Raw genomic sequence first — 17,698 nt, 5'->3', positions numbered from 1 at the left:
TAAAAAGCCATTGTTTTACTACATTAGAGTTAAAATTATTCCTTTCATTCTAAGATACAAGGGCAATGATTATTCAAAGGTTTTCTTATATACTAGGGCAGTCAGACTAATTTGATTCTGATTTCTTCTGGTCCTAAAGTGTTTGAATTTTATTTCTACCATAACCCTTTAGTGTGTATATGTATATATATACACACACACACATACACAATATATTGTTCTTTTGTCACCTGCTCTATTTCTTTCTCTACAAATCAGTACTTACTGGTTGCTTTTGAATAATGATTTTGGGTATTTAGGAAGTTCAGCTCAGAACCCAGTCCCCTGACTGCAGTTTAGTGTTTTGTCTACATAACTACTACCTGCCGAGTGAGGTTTTTGCAGATGCTGATTCTGATTAGAAACAGGTTCTTGGCAGTATTTTCTAACCTAAGAAGTTTGTTCCATCTCTCTGTTCTGGGATCACTTTATGTTGATTCAGTTCTGTTTAGCATCCTGTTTCCATTTTCTTTGGCTCATTTCTCCAAGCCCAAACTTGCAGAAAAGTGGAAGTGGAGGTTGACCGATATTCACCTCTCTGGAAGCCCCAGCTAGAACTTCTACAGCTCAGGAAAGAGATAAGATATAAAGACCTTTAATTGGAATAAATGACATTGATCACTGCCCTAAGAAACATTTCATTCCATTTAGCTGTCAATTGAATACTTTTAAATATATCTGTGAGTCATTTCTTACCACTTTTAAAGTTGTCAATGAGTAATTTAAAATTGAAATAAAGGAATTACGGAGGCTGTTATTTGCCTAAAATTTAAATTGCTTAACAGAATTTGAGAATATAACATGCTAAAAGGAATTTCAGAACAGTTTCTCAAAAGATGTAGATAAATTGAAGGTATGATTTGGTATTAGCAAGACCAAGAGTCCATAGGTTATGAAGGATAACAGTAGAGCTTCCAGTTCCATCCTCCATTGGATGGAGATAGTGAATAAAAAAGTAGATACAACTGAACTTCTCCTTCTGATTTAAAGCATATGTAAATGTATTGAAATGTTACATTTCTTAGAGACTCAAGGAGTTAAGGAAAACTCAGGTGCTGAAACAGGATTGGAGAAGGAAACATGAGAACAGTAGAAGCTGAGGAGAGGTGGTTATTCGGAAACATATGAAGAGGTGGTGATTAGGGTCCTCAGTCCTGGAGTAATAGTACAGTGCAGATCAAAGCAGAGTAATGATGTGTAATAAAGAATTTGACTTTGCCCAAAGAGAGTCTAGCCTCTGCTATCACCTTCTGGGAGGTAATCTGTTATACCTCATGAAAGTGTCTTTGTTTAGGGCAGGAATTGGTCACAATGGATTTTAGGGTGGGGCTAGCTACACCTGATAGTCTTAAGCATGCTGGAAAAACCAACCATGTGTTTTAGGGTTGGGGGGGGGCGCTTTGAGTCTATCAGTAAATCAGTCCACCTACCAGCTGAGATCAACTGCTCAGGTAATTGATCAGTCAGGCATATCTGTGTAACAGAGCTTCGACACAAATGTAGAACACTGAGGCTCCGGTAAGCTTCACTGGACATATTGTCCACATATGGTCCACGTATGTCCACATATGAAGCATACTCTGGACATATTGTCACACACTGGTGCTGGGAGAACCATGCATCCTGCTTCCACAGGGAGAAGACAGTGTCTTACAAAGTTGTGAGTGTGAAACCCCCCTGAAATTCATCCTAGGTACTTCTTACCTTGGCTGATTTTAATCCGTATCCTTTCCCTATAATAAACTGTGGCTTCCCTGGTGGCTCAGATGGCAAAGAATGCCTGTAATGCGGGGGATCTGGGTTTGATCCCTGGGTTGGAAAGATCCTCTGGAGAAGGAAATGGCAACCCATTCCAGCATTCTTGCCTGGAGAATCCCATGCACAGAGGAAGCTGGCAGGTTACAGTCCATGGGGTTGCAAAGAGACATGACTGAGCACCTAACACTTTTGCACTTTCATAATAAACTGTAAGTATAACAGCTTTCATTGAGTTGTGTAAATTCCTCTAGTGAAGTACGGACCCTGAGAGTGGTTTTGGGACTTGCCATCCCCCAGACTTAGAGTTGGTGTCACAAGTAAGGGAGATCTTGTAGAAGACTGTGCCCTTAACCTTTGCAGTTTGACTAACTGAGCAACTGACTTGAAGAGTCTTAGGCCATGGCATTGACACCTAATGGCAGTATCTTAGGGCTGTAAGATTAACACTACAAAACTGCTGTCATTGTTTTGTTAGCAATAATTAAACAGCACTACTTGTCATTATTTAGATTCTTGCTCTTTAAGCTATTAATTGATCTAATATCACAGTGAACATAATGAATATCCTTTTAATGAGGTTTCTGAGGGACACTTTTTGCTATATTGATAACGTGATCACTTCTGACTTCAAACGTAAATTCCATGGCTCAGAAGTTGCTTATGCACATAGGCAACTAAGAAATGGAACAAACCTGTTTTCTTAATTGTAGGGAGCTTTAGTTTTTTCTTTGCATATTTTCTTTCCAAATTGCTAAATATATCACACAATATTGGACTTACTATGGACTTTTCCCCAAAAGTTTTTGGCCAGTTTCAGTGTCAGAAAGATTTTGATAATCATGGTTATTTCTTAAATGTGTGTTAACAACCTTAGCCTTTGTTGTTGACTAAGCCCTGAAATCTTTGTTTCTTGAAAGTTTTAAATTCTACTCAGAAGTTCTCTTCAGTCTCTCTGATTTCCAGTAAGGACATGATTTCAGGTCTATTTGTTTTTGCTTCTCGGTCAAACTTTTGGGTCACCTTTACAGTTTAAGTTTACTCTGTTTATCTGGTCAAAGATAGAGACTGAAGAAGAGGGGTAAGAATTTGTTTTCTTACAAAGCAAGTATGTTTTCCCCAAATTGTGATCATTTTTATAAAAACTGCAATTTTAGGGAACAAATAAAATTCTGACGGAATCTCAAGGAAGACAAAAAATTTTTTTAGTAACCCTAGTTTGTTGGGAAACCTTCAGACAATTTGTATATATTTGAAAGAAAAGTAACCCTTTAAAAGAATGTATACACAAATCATAGCTTCCCAGATAACTTAAATATCTTTTTAGAGTAAATCTTGATATTCCCTCTAAATTGCATGTTTTTTGTTTTTTGTTTTCACTAGTGTATTAAGAAACATATGGGGAGGAAATGGCAACCCACTCCAACCCATTTTCTTGCCTGGAAAATGCCACGGACAGAGGAAAGTGGCAGGCTATAGTCTGTGGGGTTGCAAAGAGTGGACACAACTGAGCAACTGAACACGCACACACATACTTACTACAAATAGCTGTTTAATGTCTGTGCTCCCATTAAAAAATATTTTCAAGGATGAGACTAAGGGTCTAAAGTTTAAGATCATTAGAGATGGTAATTCAGATTTCTACACTTAAAGAGTTGGAGTTTAAGATCTAGGGGGTGAGTCTGGTGTAAGGAGTGGACAGAGCTTGAAATACCTAGAGCTAATATTTGCCCTGGGAAAACAATGTATACAACTGAGGAACATAAACTAAAACTCCCAACATTTATTCAACAGAAAACTCAGAAATCTCCTATAATCATTGAGAGACATGTTTTAGAAAATGAAGAGAATGGATTAGGATTGAGAAAGATTAATAAATTGAACATCGAAAACTATATAAAAGATCAAGAAGCTTTTTTGCTCAAACCACTAAAAGATTTCATTAACATATGTGATGGTAATATGACCTTAATGGAAGAAAAATATTATGGTGTTTTTCTCCTGTATCTTTTTTCCATACTCACTGGGCAAGTGGAGACTTGTAGTCCAACATGGATTTCAAGCGTGGACCTTTGAACCATATTGCCTATGAAATATGGCTTTGCTACATACTAGCTGTGTGACTTTCAGCAGTATACTTAGCCTTTTTTCTCCTGTTTCCTCATCTGTAAAATATCAGTATGATGGTTAATGAAAACCCACAGAGTTCTAAATATTCAACAAGTTGATACACATACTGCACTTAGAACTGTCTCTCTTATGTTGTGCTGAATAACTGCAGGGGTCAGAATTTTGAAGCTTGGCAAAGGGTACACTATTCAAGAAATGGATATAATCACAAAAAGCAGTTATGTTTATCAAACATTGGCCTTTAGAGATTGGTATGAATGGGCATCTGTGCTTTATTTTATTTTTTTCCTTTTTTTTTAACCAAATTGCTTAAGAAAACTAAAAATGATACTCAAAATGCTCTCACCTTTCATCAGTAAGAGAACTCCTTCTGATTGGCACATTTTTTAATTTACCTGGGTCCTGACTTTCTCTGCCCTGGTTTATACTGGCCGTACTGCTTTCGACAGCAACCAGATGCCAGGATGACTACACAAGAGCAAAGAAAGATGACAGCGGTGCAGAGGGCTACAGGAACCAGCCACGTCTTTACACCAGTCACAGGTGCCCCACCAGGTGTTGAGTCTTCATTCTTAGATGTGTGGTTTCTGCTGTTGGATCCTTTGGTTTTGTTTAGTAATTGTTTACTGCTGTTGAGTTGGGAGGGACTAGGCATATGAGAAAGTTTTGTGTCTCTGGGCACAAAGAAAGGAGAAACAGTCTTGTTATCTGGATTGTTGATGAAGTCAGTACTGGCTGACACCGTATTTATCTTTGTGGTAATGGAGTCATTCAGGGCAATGAATCTTGCCCAAGAGTCTGTGGTCAATTCCTTGGAATACCTAGTATTATTTGTGGTTGCCAACTCTTGATGTGTGGTTGGTGACGGAGCCTCTATTGATGGTAGCATTTGGTTTATCATGGTGGTTTGTTGTTTATCTAAATACATAGCTTTTAGAATCCTTAGTCTCTCCCATGTATCAGATGAAGAACGGGTATTTAGATATGTGGGCAGTGATTGTTCAAAAACCAGCAAATCAGGATCTATACCTGAAAAATAAGTAAGGCATCATTTATTTTTAGTTTAGCAGAGAGGGCCCTAAAGTACAGTTTACTGAAGTCCTAGATTTTGCCTCTCTGAGTTATGAACTAAGCTAATTGCAAGTTCCCCTAGTGCACATTTCTCAAAGGCTTTTAGACATACTGACCACATTTGAATTCTTAACTTTCTAAGACATCTTCTGTTGCAAACAAACTTGGCTACATCATAGAGAAAACTTTGTATCTGCCAGGGCTTTTAGGCAACAATAGCAGTGTGAGGGCAAGAACTTCAGAAATAGTAACCATTTGATATGAGTAACATTTTAGAGTTAAACAAAATGAGGCCTGAGATGTGTAGCTATTCAAAATTATTAGCAGAGCCCTACATCGCATCCCTGCTCAGTGCCTCCGGTCTTCTTCAGTGTGTGTTCTCTCTCCTCTTATAAACTCCTTTCCGGCTGGCTTCAGAAACTGTTTCCCTTTCAGTCTCTCTTGTTCCCTCTCTCTCACCACACCAACATCCACTTCCTTCATTTCCTTTCTGACTTTGTTTTGTGCTTTCTGTCATGTTGTTTCCATCCTCTATTATGCCAAAATTCTGCTTCTAGAGTGGTCAGTACCTTCCCTTTTTCCTGATTGCTGGGTGTCACTGCTTTGACTTTTCTCTTGTCCTTGACACTGATGGCCAACTGTCCTTGAATTCTTCTTCCCTGACTCCCTGCACTGAGAGGAAAGCTAAGACCAACCTAGACAAGTGTATTAAAAAGCAGAGACATTACTTTGCCAACAAAGGTCTGTCTAGTCAAAGCGATGGTTTTTCTGGTAGTCATGTATGGATGTGAGAGTTGGACTATTAAGAAAGCTGAGCACTCAAGAATGAATGCTTTTGAACTGTGGTGTTGGAGAAGACTCTTGAGAGTCCCTTGGGCTGCAAGGAGATCAAACCAGTCCATCCTAAGGGAAATCAGTCCTGAATATTTATTGGAAGGACTGATGCTGAAGCTGAAACTCCAATACTTTGGCCACCTGATGCGAAGAACTGACTCGTTTGAAAAGACCCTGATGCTGGGAAACACTGAAGGCGGGAGGAGAAGGAGACGACAGAGGAAGAGATGGTTGGATGGCACCACTGACTCAATGGCCATAACTCCAGGAGTTGGTGATGGACAGGGAGGCCTGGCGTGCTGCAGGCCATGGGGTCACAAAGAGTTGGACATGACTGAGCAACTGAACTGAACTGAACTGACTCCCTGCACCACAGATTGCTTTGGCACTTTATCTCAGGCTGCCTGCGTCCCTTATTTTTCTTCCTCTGTTGGTTCTCTCCTTGGTCCTAACTGGGTTTCGTGATTTCTACAGTCTTTAGTCCTTGGTTTTCTAAGGTATTTCTCTGCATTCCATATAACCTCTGCCCTGACCACAGCCCCCCAGCTCCCCACCCCACCGCCACTGCCAAAAATACTATCCTCATCGTCCCTACTACATCGATGACCCTGAAATCCATGTGCCCAATTTTTTCCCCTTTCTTGAGCTCTGATCTCATTTCTCCTGTGCACTACTGGATGTTCCCACATAAACATCTCACATCACCACTGACATTTTCAGAACCATCATCTTATCTAGCTCCTTGTCTTGTTCAGAGGCATTATCATTCTTCCATCACCCATGATAGACTGCACTGCTAAGGAATTTTTGATTCCTCTGTTCTCTCTCTCTCTCTCTTTTTTTTTTTTTTGCCTGCAGGGATCTTACTTCCCAGAGCAGGGATCAAACCTGTGTCCCTGCAGCAGAAGCACAGAGTCAAACACTGGACCGCAGGGTTAAGACTTCTCTTCTCTACCCAAAAACTAAGTGCTATCCAATCCCTTCCCAATATGCTGGTAACTATCCCTCGTTGCAAGTAAAATTACCTTGTTCTAGCCGGCATCCTGCTTATAATTTTCCTGGACTAAGATAACCAGACACATCACTCTAATGATAGCGTTTTCTCATTAAACACCTTTGTTGTTTCCATATTTCTGACAGTCAAACCAACACTCTATTCTTTTGTTACCTGGCCTACCCTATCCTACCCATATTTCCATTGCAGCCCCAAATGTGCCCATACTTGTAGCGACATCAGTGTTCTCTCTTTCCTAGGGAGTGACACAGACTCCTTACCTCTATCTGCCCTCTTCCACGAAGCCTCCCCTGAATAATCGAGCTTTCTTTAGCTACCCCGCCCCCAACCTTTTGAACCTTTGTACTCGAGGCAGTATCACCTATTTTTAATTGAATTGTATGTCTTTAACTGTGAGACTTCTTTCCTCAGGTAGATTAGAAGGAACTTGAGGGCAGAGGTACAGCTGCAGTGATAAACACAGTTTGTGGTCAACAAGTACAGATCAATAAAGAAATTTACCTCCTTTGTATGGTGATGGCAAAAGTCGATCTTTGATATTTACTAATCTGTACCCTGAGATTATATACATGGGCAAAGGACACTTAAATAATTTGTTTTTCTAAAGTAAAACGTACTGGTTATCTTGGGACCAGAAATTAATATGTGGCAGTAAGTGTATTTCCTGTCCCTGAATCAATCTTTGTAGAATCCTTGTATATAATGTCAGCAAGCCTCAACAGTGACATTTAGCATATTACTTAACTTCTTAGTTGTATGCTTACTGACTATAGTAGAAATACCTATTTTGGCTCTTGTTGAAGGCTCTTGGGGTAAATGAAATACATTGTTCTTGTTTGGTCACATATGATTTGTTATCTGGGACAAAGTCATCCTTGCTGAACATGCCAAATTTATGTGAATTTCCTTTTACTTTCTGCCTTGGAAGCCCCAAACTTTTCCAGAGTTCACTGGAAAATAATTATTTAGAAATTCATACATGGCTTCTTCCAGCCAATTTCTAGGTTATTTGCCTCTACTAAAATATTAGACATTCTTAGAAGTACATACAAAGTACATAAATCATTACCATCTGTTATGTTATATAAAATGGCACTGGTTCCAGGCTCCAGTATGCAGCTCTCCAGGGTTGGGCAGTGAACGTGGAGGCAGTTGACATTGTCATGAATAGGATCGTGGAAGAAGACAGCCAGGTTACAGGACACTGAAAAGGAAGCAGGCAAAGTATGTCTGCTTGATTTCTGCAGCTTGATAAGCTCTGAGTAGCTTATGTTTCTTTCACAAACACTGGATTAACAGTTCCTTGCAGGGCTGTTCAGACATCTAACTATGAACTGAGAGCAGCTATTTCTGTGAAGATGGGGAAATGCCTCTTCAAAAGAAAATACTGACTTGTCTTTCAGTAATCATTCATACATTCCCATGCTACATAGGATTACCTGGAATTATTTTGCAATCCCAGTATTTCATGTTCAGGAAAACTCAATTGACTACAAAAACCTCTCCCCAGAGGGGAGATTTATAATATCATAATATTCTAATCTGATGTTTATAATATGAGATTTCCAGGTGTAATACCCTCTTGGAATGCTAAGGAGTTCACCAGAGAAAGAAATAGGACAATAAATGGACAAATGCTATAACAGAAAGGGGAGTGACGGGAAGAGCAAAAACAGCACTGACTGTTGCTGGAAGAGGCCCGGGTGGTATAGAGGCACCAGTGTGGGTAAACATGACCTTGACCCTGACTGCAGGTGTGCACCAGCCCTATGCTGCTAAGCTACGTCCAGTGAAACGCTAATCAGTGTCAGAGGAAGGGAGAGGACCGACAGGGTGGCTAGCGTTTGGAATTGTAGGGGGCATTGCTCTCCCCAGCTCCTCTTTTCTAAGGAGATTTGCTCCTTAAAAGATACCGTATTATTTCTGGATAACTTTTAAGTCAGAGTTGTTGAGTGCAGATCTTCAGTCTTGTCATCCCTGCAGTGCAGCACAGATTTTCCTCCTGCTGCTGTATATTCATTGACCCAAAGGTATCAGCTTCTTTAATAAAATGAGATTGCAGAGGGATAGTGTACTGTTACCAGACTTCAGAGTGTACCTGCAGCTGCTGTGGGACTGCTGGCAGAGCCTGCTCTGCTTCTGTGTAAGGCTAACTCTGGGGGTTACCTCTCCCCCATTACTTTTGGGACACCCCATGTTTCTGCTCTCTTTTTTTTCCAGAATGAGAGAAAAGTCAATTAATAATTCATTGCTAATACATTATAGATTACCAAGACATTTTCCCTGAGGACTGTGCTGTAAAGTTCAAGGAAAAGGAAGAAAGAACATCATTCTAATTTAGACATCTGAATTTCTGATAAGAAAGCACTGGATCCTGTAGGGACTAATTTTTAAAGATCTTTTACATTCTTCATGTGTATTTCAGAGTCCCAGCTCTGAGTAGGTTAGCTACTGCAGGATGGTAGCATTTTGAAGTTCTGGCTTCCAGGTAAAAAGGGATGTGTGTTCGTGCCTTTTCTTCTTCTAGAGAAGGAAAGCCACAACCCCACAAGACTCTAAAATCATGGAATTCCAAATGGATGCTTTTAGTATCTCTAAAAGTCCATAGTCCATAGTTTGCCTGGTGTGGAGAATAAGGTAAATTCATGGCATGGGAAAATGGGGAAAAGTTATCATCCCTCCCTCATCTGGTCTCAGTGAATGATTCTGGGGGTTATAAACATCTGGAAGCTGAGTATTTTGCTACCTTTTTCAAAATTTCCCTTTGACAAATTAATTGCTCTCTTCTGTGCCTGATTAAATTTGAGGGCTTAGTTTGTGACAGCTTCTTACACTGTGGTCTCTTGACAGACAGATTCTCCAAGGAGCTCCAATCTGCATCCTAGAAATCTTAGATGGATAATTGGGTAAGAGGCAATTAATGTCAGTATGAGACCACAAGAGGAGAAGGCAATGGCACCCCATTCTAGTACTCTTGCCTGGAAAATCCCATGGATGGAGGAGCCTGGTAGGCTGCAGTCCATGGGGTCACTAAGAGTCAGACATGCCTGAGCGACTTCACTTTCACTTTTCACTTTCCTGCATTGGAGAAGGAAATGGCAACCCACTCCAGTGTTCTTGCCTGGAGAATCCCAGGGATGGGGGAGCCTGGTGGGCTGCTGTCTGTGGGGTCGCACAGAGTCGGACACGACTGAAGCGACTTAGCAGCAGCAGCATGAGACCACAAGAAGAAAGTGTAGAACAAGAGAATTATTTCAAAGTGCTGTGTCACTTTTGTTCTTTCCAAGTAGCTTTCAAATCTTAGAAAAATGAAATAAATGAAGTCAAATGTAACTTGAAATTCTGCAACAATGAAGCATTTTTCTAATTACAGGCCTTGATTATATTATATGAATGATATTTAACCCTGATTCCACATCTCATACCCAAAAAAATTATGTCAGGGTATTTTGTAGATTTCTTTCTTCCTTCCTCCCTCCCCCACTTCTTTCTCCCGTCCTTCCTTCCTTCCTTTTCTCTTCTTTGCCTTTCTTCCCTTTTCTAGTTGATATAAATCTCCCTATTTCTTTCAAAATATGAATCACAATCTAAATCCTATTCAGTACATTCCCACATTTGGTCAGCCCAAGCAAGCTCATTTCAAAAGTGTGATATGATACTAATATCACCGAAAGAACTTTGAAAAGGAAATTATTATAAATACTTTTGGAATTATATATGCTATATTCTGGGCTATAGAAATATTGTTAGTTAGCTCTCAAGGAAATTTTTTCATTCAGCACTGTAGTGGAGAGAAGAGGTTCTCTGTTACCAGCAGGTTCACAGCCTCCTGGGTCATTGCTAGATTTATAAACCAAGCTGGCACTGACTTCACCTGCAAAGTCAGTCTCAGTGTCTCTCCCTCTGTGCCCACTCCCTCCTTCAGGGCATCTTTTTTTTTTCAGAGGGGGGGTCCTTCAGGGCATCTTCCCTCGTCTGGGTCAATTGTTCACTGGACCCTCTACCAAGGGCTCTTTCCTCAGGTCCTCCTTTTAGAAGTTTGCCCCCATTTTCTCAGGTCTATCATGGACACTTACCATCCTTCCTAAGACAGCAGTTCCGACTGCACTTCTGACCGGTGTTTTCAGAAGAATACCTCAGGAACTGGGCCCCCAGCTTCTGAGACTCCTCCAGGTCAATCAGAAAACCTGGGAAGCGACGGATCCAGCAGTCTCTGTAAAACACGGTGGGTGAGCAAAGAGAGTTTGAGGTCCCCCCCATGCTCAGGAGCAGTATCACATTTGCTGCTACCACCACCGCACGCATTTCCCTGGAATGAAGACTCGGCAATAAGTTTGGTGACCAGACAGATGCTGGAGCTGACCATCAGGGTTCAGAACAGCTGGGATTTCAGGGCTGTTGTGAAGGAAGAGCTTCCTTGGAACTTTGAGAAGGGTCACTTTGTAGAAAAATGAAGCGGCTCTTTGACTGCACGTTGACTTTTCTTTTGTTTCTTCCCAGTTGCACCCCACACCTGGGACTTGATGACTTGGTGTTAATTCTGAACACTTTCCAGGCCATTTCAGTACTCTGTCCTTTAGCCTCCAGTAGTCGTAGATTCTCTCCTCTGCTTTTCTTCTTTCTCTGAAAGGGAAGTCACAGACACCTTTTACCAAGTAAATATAAAGACAACTCGAAATCCTAGCCAAGAGTCTTTCTGAGTAAAACAACAGTTCAGTCACTTGACGTCAGATAAAGGAAGGATCAATTTCACCAGGAAACAAGACATTATTTTGTCAGGATACTTCTGTCAGTTTCTTTAAGAAACTTGTGACTGCAGATTTTTTTTTTTCAGTGATCTTTTTTCTTTGAATTAAAGTTCTAATATTCAGAATCACTGGAAAAAAATAAAAAGTAAATACAAAGTGAAAATGAAATAAAAATGAAAAAATTTTTTAACTTTGCAGTGATTTCGAAAACACTGAATATGAATCCTGGTCACTTCTGGGGTCAGGCATTTTTTGCAAAGGCCAGCCACATGCTTTTTGAAAAGATAAAAGATCCAGCCAAGAATATTCTAATAACTAGATGAAATACAACACCCATTAAAGTGTATTTTGTTCAATCAAGAGTTAAAAGCATAACAGAAAATTGTGAAGAACTGCAGTTTGGGGATTTTCTGCTATTTATGTTTTCAAGTTACAAAGAAAACTTTGTGAAGCACATACATAAAGGCATCTCTGAAGCAGATGTAGTTACAGGAAATGTTCATTAGGGAAATAGTTTTAAATTTCTAAATATTAATAAAGTTACTTCCATTGCAATGCCAAAACATTTGAAAAAATATTAAAGGCCGTGAAAATGGTCTCTTTTGTGAAGATTGTGTTCCATATTCCACAATATCCAAGATGAAATTGGTTCAAAGCATAGAACTGTTGCTCTTTTATATCCATTTTTATACAAAGCACTAGTGGTAATTAGTTTGGGTTATAAAGTACTGCGTGTGCTTAGTTGCTTCAGTCATGTCTGACTCTTTGCAATGCCATGGACTGTAGCCTGCCAGGCTCCTCTGTCCATGGCATTCTCCAGGCAAGAATACTAGAGTGGATTGCCTTTCCTTCTCCAGGGGATCTTCTCGACCTAGGGATTGAATCCACGTCTCCTGCATCTCCTGCGTTGCATGCGGATTCTTTACCATTGAGCCACTGGGGAAGCACAAAAAGTACTGTACTGCTTTTTAAAAAATGAAAAGTGAAAATTTTCCCTCCTGTGATCTGTTTATCATACACTTTGAAATTTCATCTCTCCATCTGTCTACTAATAATAGTGTAATTATATCTTTTGATTTTTAGAAACATATAATATTAGTAATAATAAAGAGGATGACAGTCAAAAGGCTGATTAACTTAAAAAAATTTCTTCTGAGCAAAAATTAGACTAAGTCTTAACTTGAATAAGCCACGTAAAATACACTAAAAATAATAAATATTTTATTCTAATAAACTTCTTTTAGAAAACAAATTTCAGTTGCTTACCTGCAAACAAGCTTTCATCTGTTCAGAGGAAAGAGGGAAGAAAGGCTTCCTAAACGCAAAAACAGGAGATAGATGAGGAACAAAAGAGTGCTTCCTGTTTTCCCCTGAGATTCCAGGAGCTATTTGGATTAGTCCAAACCTTGGGGCCATAAACCGGAAAGTCAACTTTCTAACCTCCACATCTTTCAGTCACATTAAATGTGGCTTCTTGTGTTCTATGTATAATTCCTTGAAGTGCTCGTGTTTCTGTCAGGGGTAAGGGAACAATCCTCAGTTGTTGAATGCTTTTGCTTTCAGATGATGTTCACGGGGAGATCAAGGCTGCATTTTATAGAGTCTACAAGTTCCAGTGTAAAAGCAGGCTTTCAATTTTTTAAAGCAAATTTTGGGCTGATTGTTAAACACTGAATCTGGAAACAGGTAACTTCTTAGAGCTGGCTATTTTGAAAAGGAGAGATTAAAAGCAGGAGAGTGGGGGGAAGAGGGAGGAAACTACAATGATCTGAGATAGAGACCCGAACCATCCTCCCAAGAGCCTGATTCAGTAGCTCTGATGTGGGAACCAGAGTTCTTATCTTTATATGAAGTGTCTCGGGTGATTTCCTAAGATGTCTGGAAAACACTGAAATAAGTGAAAGTTTCAGCTACATGAAGGTGCTCAGCCCGAATTAAATAGAGCCATTTTAAGAACTGTTCTACTTTAAACATTTAAATTGCCCCCATGCTTTAATGAAAGCAAGAAATTTCAGTCTTACTTATTAAAAAGCAAAGAGGAAACAACTGTTTTAGAAATACTAGAGGGACTAAAAAATAAGATATAAACAATTTTTAAGTGGCAGTGAGGTAACAGCAGACACTAAATTCAAAAGATGTTTGAAAAACAGTCAATATTTCATCTTTTTTAAAAGATAGTAACTGTAGTATTTACAGTTAAGTGTTTTTACAGTTTTACAGTTAAGTATTTACTTAACACTTTCATTTCACCAGTTCATAAAATTGATGGAAATCATTTTTTAAAATGGGGCCTGAGAAATTGGAATATATGATTAATTTTTCTTAAAATGTTTTTTTTTAATTAAATGGACATACAAATGGCAATCCACTCCAGTGTTCTTACTGGGATGATTATCCCAGTGGACAGAGGAGCCTGCTGGGCTACAGTCCATGGGGTCACAGAGAACCAGACACACAGAGTGACTGAGCATGAGCATGCACTTTAAAAACCCAAATCATACAGAAAAGTACAAAAAGAAATAATAACCATTCAAGATCTTACAATCTTAAATCTTTTGGTAAACATCCTTCCAGACATCGCCATAAAAAAAAACACATGTACAATTTTACAAAAAATGGATTCATATTGTTTCAGAAACTGTTTTTTAAAAATCCAATGTAAAATCATATGTTCAGTGTCTCTAAAGAAAACTCTGCATCCAAAGTTGTAACAGTTCTACGGTATTCATTCTACTCATATACCAAAATTTACTTTGCACTTCAACTTCCTCAGCTGTAGAAGAGTATTAAAATAGATTGCAATCCATGTAAAGCACTTACAACATATAATAAACATTCAATAAATGTCAGCTACTGCTATTGTTATATGTTGTTTTTCAATCTTTTATTATTCAAAGCAACACTGTGATAAACATCTTTTACTTTGATTTTTCCCTATTCTAGGTCAAAAGGTATATTTTCCATAAATCCTTTATTTTTCTTTTAAAATCTTTTTCTTATTTTTGGCTGTGCCAAGCAAATTAGTTCCCTGAAGAGAGAAAAAGTGAAAGTTGCTCAGTCGTGTCTGACTCTTTGCAACCCCATGGACTGTAGCCCACCAGGTTCCTCTCTCCATGAAATTCTCCAGGCAAGAATACTGGAGTAGGTAGTCATTCTCTTCTCCAGGGGATCTTCCCAACGCAGATCAAACCCAGTCTCCTGAATCGAAGGCAGATTCTTTACTGTCTGAGCAACCAGGGAAGTCCATTAGTTCCCTGACCAGGGATCAAACATGTGTGCCCTGCACTGGAAGCCTGGAGACTTAACCACTGGACCACCAGGCAAGTCTATCCATAAATTCTTAAGGAAATAGTCTAGCTTTGTGTTTGACCCTTACTTTAGATTTTAGTAAAACAAATTGTTAGGTGTTTGAAGTAAATCATGTTGCCACAAAGGTCAGTCAATAATAGATCTATAAAAGTGTATCTCCAGTTATAGACAAGCAACATTTTGATGAAGCTTAATAGTAATTTTAGGTCTTTGGTAAATAAAGTTTATAATGTTTTGACTGCATTTCTAGCTTAACAGAAAACTTACTTCATGAGTTATTAAAATGATTCGATCTTTAAGAGACTTTCAATTCTAAATGGCGTTACTATCATGTCAGGGGCCAATACAGGATCAGCACCTAGTACTGTCAAACTGATACCTTACATTACCTGCCTAAGATCTGCTCTGATAATATTATTGGGCGTGAATTACTTTCTAATGCATGTGCTTCTTTGAGTGTGATTTGTTTTTCCTTTGGTCCATTTTTAAAAAGCAAGGAAACACCAGTCTAAGGCATATCTATGACGCCTGGGGAACAAAAGCCTCCACCGGTGAAAGATTATAAAGAGACTGAGGAGAGACTAAGAGCCTGTTCTTAGCTGACCCACTGAATCTGACATTGTTGCTGATGGAGGCACAAATTCCAGGTTCAAGACTCTTTGACACAAGGGGCACCTCCTGGCCAAAGTTTCCCAGCCTAACACTGGAAGTGAATCATTGCCTTTCCAAACAGGATGCTACTCTCATGATCACACACCCACAAAGAACCTTAGATGTCTCCATTACTTGCTCATTGAGAAGAGAAGTGTGAGAGGTCCCACGTGAGACTGGAGCTTTATCAGTAATGATCTAAAGGCTGCGTGAAACAAAGGGAACGCTAGAAGTTTTCCCCAGAATCCAAGAAAATATCTTTAAAGAGATAAGTCATGGGTCCATCTTTGTTTCCTTCACTTTTCCCAGGGAGCCCAGAATCTACGAGAATTTTCTTCCCTGTCTTTAAATGTTTAGTTCCTTCTTCATAGTGTAGTATAAAGAAAATAAGGGATGACAGTGTCTCATGATGAAGCAGCTAAATTACACAGTGTGTGTGTTCAGTCATGTCCGACTTTGCGACCCCATGGATTGTAGGCCGCCAGGCTCCTCTCTGTCCATGGGATTTTCCAGGCAAGAATACTGGAATGGGTTACCATTTCCTTCTCCAGGGGATCATCCTGACCCAAGGATCGAACCCATGTCTCCTGCATTGGTAGGTGGATCCTTTACCACTGCTCCAGGTGTGCCGCCTGGGAAGCCCTAAATCACACAGAAAGAAGCACCGTGTAACTGAACAATGTGTTGAAATGATTTCATGTTTTAGGACACGACTTCCTTCTCTGGTTTTTAACCTTTCCCCTCCTTAACATAATCGCTTCCCTGGTGGCTCTGTGGTAAAGAATCCACCTGCCAATGGAGGAGACGCGGGAGATCCCTGGGTTGGGAAGATCCCCTAGAGAAGGAAACGTCAACCCATTCCAGTATTCCTGTTCGGAAAAACCCATGGACGGAGCAACAGTCTGTGGGGTCGCAAAGAGTCTGAAATGATACAGCAGCTGAACAAACAACAACTTCCTAACAGAAAATGTTAATCAGCACTGTAGGAGGTTATCTTTTGTTTGAAATATGGGGCATTGTACTCATGAAGAAGTTACTATTTAACACTTTGTCATTCATAAAGAAAGATGAAGCTTGTTAAAAAAAATCCAAGGACTATTTTCCCCAGGTTGAGGAGTACTATATTTGGCTCTCAATCTCTGGTCAAAGAAAGTTTGCAAGGGGCTTTTGTTAAGATAAGAGTGAACACACACACACACACACACACACACTATTCCCTCCCAATCCTAACCCTTCAAGGTAACCTAATAAGTACCACCACCTACTCTCCCTTTCTAGAGTTCTCTGGTAGCTCAGACGGTAAAGCGTCTGTTTCCAATGCGGGACACCCGGGTTCCATCCCTAGGTCGGGAAGATCCCCTGGAGAAGGAAATAGGAATCCACTCCAGTACTATTGCCTGGAAAATCCCATGGACAGAGAAGCCTGCTAGGCTACAGTCCATGGGGTCGCAAAGAGTCGGACACGACTGAGCGATTTCACTTTCACTTTCCCCCTTTCTAGGATTAATTCTCCTCTTATGAGCAACACAAGATCCTTATTTGAGGTGTGCTTTCTACTTGCAGTGTTCAATGGGAGAAGATGGGGAAGCAGTAGCCTTGCTTAAGTGGTCCTCAGTTGGCGGGGGTCAGGGGTCAGGGAGGGGTAAAAGGGTGTCCAGAAAAGCCACCTCTGTAGGAAAATACGAGCAAAAGCCTCCAGACCTTTTGCTCAGAAGTAACATTCCAGGGTGGCTAGTCCCACCAAAATGAAACCGGGAATGCAATGGCTGTTAGAAAATACTTTGAAAGGCAGCTGATCTACGTTTATTGAGTCGTACTTCTTTCTTTTAATAGCACAAAGAGCACAGGCCCTAGCAGTGCGCACACGCTCCTCTGCTTCGCAGCCCTGCACAACCTGCAGCCATCCAGCAGGCCCTTCTTCCTGCAAGATGGCTCCTCCACGATGACCCTTACGAGGAATGAGCCCGAGGTGCCACCTACGCGTCCAGAGACGGCCCGCGGGCCTCGGTCCCCACCCCAGACCCGAGGACGGACTCGGTCGGATGCGCGACCCCACGCGTGATGTCTTTTCGACTCCCTAGACCTCGACTCATTTCATGCCCTTCCTTCCACGCCCCTTTCTCTTGCGTTTCCTTCCCGCTGGTAA

At 40.3% G+C, this 17,698-nt stretch overlaps 1 protein-coding gene across 1 annotated transcript; it reads right to left on the bottom strand.

Annotated features, from left to right (window-relative positions):
- Positions 1-4,172: 4,172 nt before the first annotated feature.
- Positions 4,173-11,518, bottom strand: MANSC4 (MANSC domain containing 4). Its single transcript, XM_024992589.2, has 3 exons — positions 10,921-11,518; positions 7,914-8,048; positions 4,173-4,953 (listed from the first exon to the last, which is right to left on the bottom strand). The coding sequence occupies exons 1-3, from the start codon at positions 11,147-11,149 to the stop codon at positions 4,316-4,318; spliced, it is 1,002 nt and encodes a 333-aa protein (XP_024848357.1). The 5' UTR covers positions 11,150-11,518; the 3' UTR covers positions 4,173-4,315.
- Positions 11,519-17,698: the final 6,180 nt, after the last annotated feature.

The sequence above is a fragment of the Bos taurus genome, chromosome 5 (assembly GCF_002263795.3).
Source record: "Bos taurus isolate L1 Dominette 01449 registration number 42190680 breed Hereford chromosome 5, ARS-UCD2.0, whole genome shotgun sequence".
Taxonomy (NCBI): domain Eukaryota; kingdom Metazoa; phylum Chordata; class Mammalia; order Artiodactyla; family Bovidae; genus Bos; species Bos taurus.
This window is presented reverse-complemented; position numbering and strand designations above follow the sequence as displayed.

Bases quoted from the DNA above. Each gene is read 5' to 3' on its own strand.
- MANSC4 (XM_024992589.2), bottom strand. From the start codon at position 11,149: ATGCGTGCGGTGGTGGTAGCAGCAAATGTGATACTGCTCCTGAGCATG. The intron at 8,049-10,920 runs GTAAGTGTCCAT...CTTCCTTTTCAG, and splicing joins CTGCTGTCTTAGGAAGGATG to TGTCCTGTAACCTGGCTGTC. The intron at 4,954-7,913 runs GTAATGATTTAT...CTTATTTTTCAG, and splicing joins TTTATATAACATAACAGATG to GTATAGATCCTGATTTGCTG.